Source organism: Gouania willdenowi, chromosome 17, assembly GCF_900634775.1.
Source record: "Gouania willdenowi chromosome 17, fGouWil2.1, whole genome shotgun sequence".
Lineage (NCBI taxonomy): Eukaryota > Metazoa > Chordata > Actinopteri > Blenniiformes > Gobiesocidae > Gouania > Gouania willdenowi.
The window spans coordinates 34,952,124-34,959,598 of record NC_041060.1 but is presented as its reverse complement, the minus strand read 5'-3'; the positions used below and the strand labels follow the sequence as shown (position 1 = coordinate 34,959,598).

The following is a 7,475-nucleotide window of genomic DNA, read 5'->3' as shown; positions in this document are numbered from 1 at the left end:
TAAAAATCACTTCTTTGTTGGTTTTGACGTCTGGAGGAGCCTCAGAACTTCCTGCGTGTTTCACATGATGGGATGTAAAGAAATCCACTTCCTGGATGAAGTCGGATTCTCCACTGATCAGGTCCTGGATCAGCTGACTGATCACACAATAACCTGGTTATTGATCCAGTGATTGATCGACGTGATCAGCTCACACACACACTGACACTCACACTAGTTTCCTCTTGTACTCTCCCTCAGAAACTTCTGGTGAACTCGTCTCTGGAAGCTCAGCAGAGTCTGCAGAGAGCTGGAGTAAAATAGTAAAAAACAACAATACACATAAATAACACAAAAACATACCAGTGTGTGTGTGTGTGTGTGTGTGTGTGTGTAAAAAGACGTACTTTGAGCTTCTTGTCCAGGTAAGCAGGAGACACCCAGCCTTGGCGGGAGGGCGTGGTCTTTGTGGGTTTAGTGCGGACCAACCACTTGAGAGGGTGGGCGGAGTCTAGCACCTCAACGTACTGACCTTCCTTCAGTGAGATGGAGTCTTTGCTCGCCACCGTGGGGCTGTAGTCGGCCGTCGCCACGAAGATGTCAAACATCTGAGGTGAACACACATCGTTTCATTAGCGGACGCACAAAATACCTCCAAAAAACACAAACCTTTACAGCACAATACACAAAATGATACAGCACAATACAAAAACACAAAACATGAGTCGTTAAACATAAAACAACACAAAAAAATACACAAAATGACAACAAAACCCACTCAAAATATAGAAAACGACAACAAAAACACACAAGATGTACAAAATGACTACAAAAATATACAAAATGAGTAAAAAATACTGTACTCATAAATAACAGAAAAATGGCAACAAAATGACAATCAAATATACAAAAGAAAAGCAAAATACACATAAATAACAAAAACCCTAACCCTAACAAAATGATACCAAAATCACTCAAACACACAATATGACAACAAAAAACTGAAAAACACAATGACAACAAAAATACACAAAATGAATAGTAATAATAATAATAAAATAGTAAAAAAACGACAAAAATACACATAAATAACATACAAAATAACAGTAAAATATACAAAAAAACAACAAAATACACATGAATAAAAGAAGATATTGAAAAGGACAAAAAATTAGTCTGCAAACACAAAGGGGGTAAGCTACGAATCCAGATGACCTCTTATTGTGCCAACTTCTGGGATTTAACAGCGGTTTCATCAACAAGAAAACACCTTGGTTACCATAGTAACACAGACCGTGGGTCAAACCTGCTCCTGACCAGGTTTAATCAGCAGACTTGTCTTAATCTGCTGAGTCATCATTATTAAAGAAGTTATTTAGTGATGTTTTAAAACAAGATCTACAAAAAAGAGTCAAAAAGACTTTTGTTATACTTTAAATACTGTTTTAATACAGTATTTTAAAAGGAAATGAAACAGAATATAATAGTAAATGTTTTAATATGATTTTAAAGCCATACAAATGATGATATAATCATTATTACATGTTTAATGTGTCGCGTGTTATTAATGATATATCACAGTCTCCATGTGTTTAAACCATCAGTAATAATATATAAGGATACGTGTGTATCCATCACCTCCATTTACCTTATGTTATAAATGTGTTTATTTATTGATCACAGATTATTAATGAGAAAGCTGTAGATATACAGAGAGGGAGGGGCTTCAGGGACAGGGCGGAGCACTAGGGCTCCCAATGACAAAGATACACCATCACTTTAAGAGATGTGCACACAGTGCACGTACCTCCGTGCACAGCTCACCTGCAGCGTCTACAGTGTTGGATGTGACATCCAACAGCATCCAACAGCACCACTGCTGCTCCTGCTGTTCATTTAGTGCTGAGTTCATCAAAATATTCATCAAGCACTCACTAGTCTCATTAATTACATGTTATTTCATTATGAATTACATCATCTCTTTTATTAAACGCTGACAGGTGTTAAAACACTTATCAAACATCAGTGTGTGATCACATGATCAGTGTGCGATCACATGATCAGTATGTGATCACGTGATCAGTGTGCAATCACATGATCGGTGAGTGATCACATGATCAGTATGTGATGACATGATCAGTGTGTGATCACATGATCAGTGCGTGATCACATGATCAGTTATGTTCTATGATAAAATGACTAAATAACACCTTATTTAACCCTTTACTACTTTTAAAATGTTCAAACCAGTCAAGGGGGGCGTGGTCACTGACGGCTTAGCTGAACCAGGTTTAAACCATAAGCCTGGTTCTACTGCCTTCATACTGCTCATGTTTCTAAATGCTAACGTCTCACCTCTCCTCTGGCGTCGCCTTCGTCCGACTCAGACGAAGAGTCAGCGATGAGTGAAGGAGGACGAGAACGACCATGATGAGGGGACGCAGAGGGCTTCTCTGTCTCATCATCACTGTCTACGCCTGGAACGCGTAGGGACGCTGTGGGACAGGAAGAGGACAGGAAGAGGACAGGGTGGGACAGGAAGAGGACAGGAAGAGGACAGGAAGAGGACAGGAAGAGGACAGGGTGGGACAGGAAGAGGACAGGGTGGACAGGAAGAGGAGAGGGTGGGACAGGAAGAGGACAGGAAGAGGAAAGGAAGAGGACAGGGTGGGACAGGAAGAGGACAGGAAGAGGAAAGGAAGAGGACAGGGTGGGACAGGAAGAGGACAGGGTGGACAGGAAGAGGAGAGGGTGGACAGGAAGAGGAGAGGGTGGGACAGGAAGAGGACAGGAAGAGGACAGGGTGGACAGGAAGAGGAGAGGGTGGGACAGGAAGAGGACAGGAAGAGGACAGGAAGAGGACAGTGAGATGCTGTGGGACAGATCCAGCACTGAGCCTCAGCATCCACACAGCCAACCAAGCAGTGTGTTAGTAGTACACACACACAACATGCAGCTACACACACCACTGCATGTGTGTGTGTGTGTGTGTGTGTGTCAGGGTCAATTATGGTTGTAATCGTGTAATTAATAATTAATTACATTTGGCATAATTAGTGATTCACTATTGTTATCTGTTCTTTTTCTTCCGTCACAGAATTTTGCAGCATTTTTCCTCCTTCAGCGTTTGACAGATGTTGACATTTAAGATTTCAAAAAGTGTCAAAAACTCAGCACAGCTGTACTTGTAATTTTGTGATTTGTAACTTTTGGCAAGTTTTTATTTATTGAATGTCGCCTTCATTTTGATTAAGAATTTAATATTTAACGGCTTCAACGGTTTGAAGAACAATGCTAGGCTAATGCTAGCTAATGATAATGTTAATTAATCATAGCTAATTTTAATGTTAATGCTAGGTTAATGATAATGTTAGCTCATACCAATGCTAGGCTAATGCTAAGCTAATAATAATGCTGGGCTGACACTAATATTAGATAATGCTATGCTAATGCTCGTTAATACTAGTAAATGCTAATGCCAAAGCTAGTTAATGCTAATGCTTGCTAATGCCAATGCTAAAGCTAGTTAATGCTAATGCTAGCTAATGCCAATGCTAGGCTAAGGCTAGTAAATTCTAATGCTAGTTAATGACAATGCTAGACTAATGCTAGCTAATGGTAATGCTAGTTAATACTAGCTAATGTTAATGTAAAAGCTATGTTAATGCTAATGCCAATGCTAGGCTAATGCTAATGGGGGGTTCCAATGATGTGGGCCAGTACCTGCATCCTCACTCCAATATTCTAGTTATAATTGTAATCATAATTTAAAACATCCGTTACTGTTGTCATCGTAACTGAATGTCTTACACATACAGTACATAATTATTAATTATTAAAATTTGCTCAAATCAACCTGTCACTTCTCTTCAGAATCATTTAACATTAAAGTATATAAATCTATATCTAAAAGACCCAGACGCCCACACCAAAAATATTAATATCAATATATTCATTGATCAGGAGGCCTAACAAGGTAACCAAGAAATGAGAAATTAATGAGATGATAGATAATAATTATTAGTGTATTTTACAGCTGATTTAAGACATGGGTCAAACTGACCCTTTAGCATTAGAGATGCTAACAGGAAGCTAACACATAATGAAAAGTTACGTCTCTTAAGGGTTATTTATTAAAGGCTCAGTAATTGTGATTAACTGAACTTTAGTAATTGAGAAAGTAATTGTAATTGAGTTTTAGGGGACAAAAAGTGTAACTTGAAAGTGTAACTGTTATTTTGAAAAGTAATTGACATATGGGATCATTTATTAACGGCTCAGTAATGGATTGTGATTCATTGTAATTGAACTTCAGTAATTGAGAATGTAAAAATGTCGTCCAGTGTGTGTGTGTGTGTGTGTGTGTGTCAGTGTTATATCTGATACGTACTGCTGGGTTTGGGCCATGATTTCATCCACTGCAGCACCTGATGATTCTGTAAATTATCTGAATAATAATAATAATAAAACATGAATGGTTGGATGAGCATCGGCTTAGTGTCAATGATGAGCTAATCAAACGTTCAGGTGTGTGTGCGTGTCAGGGTTGGGGTTCAATTACATTTTTCAGTTGCAATTACGTTTTCAATTATTCATGGTCAATTACGATTACAGTGACCAGCATTTTTTCCAATTACAATTATTTGTATTCTCAGAAAGAATATTAATCACAATTACTGAGCCTGAAATAAATGACCTAATAAAAGTTAACAGTTTAGTAATAACTAATAACTACTAATCATTAATTAACTGCTTATTAATGCATTAACTTCTATGTTAGCTAATGTTAGCTAATACATTATAATGATTATTATAACATTATTCAACCATTAATTAGTGTTTAATAATGCCTTTACTAATGTTAATTAAGGGACCCTTATTACAAAGTGTTACCAAACTCAATTACAATGTAATTACAATTACAACAGCAACAAATTTTTAATCAACAATATAATTACGCCATATTTGTGATTGACTATTAATTACGCAATTACAAACATAATTACGCCATATTTGTGATTGACTATTAATTACGCAATTACAAATATAATTACGCCATATTTGTGATTGACTATTAATTACGCAATTACAATTCTAATTGACCCCAACCCTGGTGTGTGTGTTTGTTCAAAGAATTCAGCCAAACCTGGGTGAAAATCAATATTCTACATCAGAGACGGGCAACTGTGTGTGTGTGTGTGTGTGTGTGTGTGTGTGTGTGTGTTAGGTAAAAAAAGACACTTGTTATGAGGGCGGTGATATACAAAATGACAACAAAATTACACATGACACATAAGACAACAACAAAAATATCAGGAAAAACCCACAAATACCCACAAAATTGATCCAAAAACACACAAAATGAACACGAAATACACAAAATAACCAATAACACATGGGAAAAATAAACAAAACCACTCTAAAAACAGCCACAATTACTGTAAAATACACAAAACAACTCCAAAAATACACAAAATCACATACAACACTCAAAACAAAAAACAACACTCAAAAAAACATAGAATGACTCCAAAAACACACAAAATGACAAGAAAAATAAACAAAACCACTCTATAAACATCCACAGTCACAATAAAAATACACAAAATAACAAAAATACACAAAATGAATCTAAAAAATACACATAACAGACTTGTTGTAGTTTCCCGTGTTTCCTGATTGGTTAATATTATTCTAATGCTGACATGAATGATGATCATGTGACCCTCAGATTAGATACAGTCACATGTTTGTGGCCCCGCCCCCTGTGATAACAGTTGCCCATCTCTGCTTTAAAATCTATACTTTCTGTTATTTCTGATGATTAAAATGTAAATAAATAAATAAAACACTGTTTTCTTGGTGTAGGAAGGTTTTTTGATGAGTCATGATGTGTTTTAGTCCTGCATGCAAACATGTTGTTAGGCTGGACAAAAACTAAAGTGTGTTAACGTTGTGGTTGTATGAAGTGTTTTGTTGGTGATGACATTAACTGTTGAGCTCAGATTATGATGGAAATGCTGACTGTGTTAGAGTTTAGAACATGTGACTTTAGTTTGGACCAATGATTGTTAGCAATCTGTATATGAGAGAAAACGCTAGAAAATCACATATTAAAAAAATACATAAAATCACTTGTAAAAGACAATAAATGAGAGTAAGATTGAGAAAATGATAAACGAACAAATAAACAAGAAAAAAGTAGAAAATGAGAGTAAAACCAGAGAGAAGTGAGTGTAGAAAGCCTGGGCGGGGCTAAAGGTGTCACATGTGTGCGAGCAGTTGATGACTTATCACTTACCTTGTGTGAACTTTGCTGAGACCATCTCAGTGATCTGAGACGTAAGCTTCATGATGAACTCCTCTGTTCCTACTTCACCCAGGAACGCCATGGTACCCTCTGAGAGGAACAGGAAGATGTTTGAAGAAGGAACAATCATCATGATGGTTGATGGTTTGAATCCTGTTACCTTTGCCTGTGGCTGCAGCAGCAGCAGCAGCTGCAGCAGCCTGGTCCTCTGGAGGACTCACTGTGATCCCCAGAACCCTGAGGAAGAGGAAGAGGGAGAGGGAGAAGGAGAAGGAGAAGGAGAAGGAAAAGGAGAAGGAAAAGGAAAAGGAAAAGGAAAAGGAAAAGGAGAAGGAGAAGGAGAAGAAGGAGAAGAAGAAGAAGAAGAAGAAGAAGAAGAAGAAGAAGAAGAAGAAGAAGAAGAAGGTGTGTTTCGTTGTTGTCGTTCCAAACGTGGACCATGTGTAAAAGGTTGAACTCACGCTGAGGTCGTCGACTCCTTCTTCACATGAACTTCTACAAAAAACAGCAACAATTCACTCCAAACAACACGTTTATTTATATTTACACACTTTCACATTCAAATGAAGTTTTAATGCCCATCTATATACAGTATGTCATTTCTATTATTATTTTTTCTATTGTTATTTTACTGTAATTTTCTAATTGTTTTGTGATCGTTTTTTATATTACAACAAAATAAAAAACGTGGCGTGTTTTCCTGTAATTTTGCATGTTTTTGGAGCCATATTGTGTATTTACGTTTTTGTTTTGTATATTTTTATGATATTCTTATATTCGTTTTGTGTAATTTCTTGTCCTTTTGTATGTTTTTCTATCTTTCCTGGAGTCATTTTGTACATTTTATATATTTTTTTAATTTTGTATGTTTTTTTTTTGAGTCATTTTTGTGTATTTCGGTTATCGTTTTACATATTGTTGTTCTTTTTCTGTGTTTTTCTAGTCATTTTGTGTGTTTTCATTGTCTTTTTGGATATTTTTCTGTTTGTTTTGTTATTCTTTTGTGTATTTTTCTTTAAATTTATAGATTTTTAAAATCACTGGTTTTGTGTATTTTCTCGGGGTGTGATGATACACTCAGCTCACAAGAACGAGACAAGATTTTAAGAAAACTACAATGACAAAATATATGACTGGACCAACAGACAACAGACACGCGTATTTTGAAATGTTTTATTATCTCTTT

The 7,475-nt window shown here is 36.4% G+C and overlaps 1 protein-coding gene across 1 annotated transcript in view; it reads right to left on the bottom strand.

Annotated features, from left to right (window-relative positions):
- Window positions 1-4: 4 nt before the first annotated feature.
- Window positions 5-7,475, bottom strand: part of LOC114478823 (obscurin-like) — a gene marked incomplete at its 3' end in the record, with an annotated part of 63,086 nt that continues 55,615 nt past the window's right edge. The window contains exons 22-29 of the mRNA XM_028472103.1: window positions 6,751-6,784; window positions 6,450-6,526; window positions 6,281-6,379; window positions 4,370-4,426; window positions 2,335-2,474; window positions 387-587; window positions 213-289; window positions 5-137 (exon numbers count right to left, since the gene is read on the bottom strand). Of these exons, the coding sequence (XP_028327904.1) occupies window positions 5-137; window positions 213-289; window positions 387-587; window positions 2,335-2,474; window positions 4,370-4,426; window positions 6,281-6,379; window positions 6,450-6,526; window positions 6,751-6,784 (818 nt within the window). The remainder of the gene's footprint in view (window positions 138-212; window positions 290-386; window positions 588-2,334; window positions 2,475-4,369; window positions 4,427-6,280; window positions 6,380-6,449; window positions 6,527-6,750; window positions 6,785-7,475) is intronic.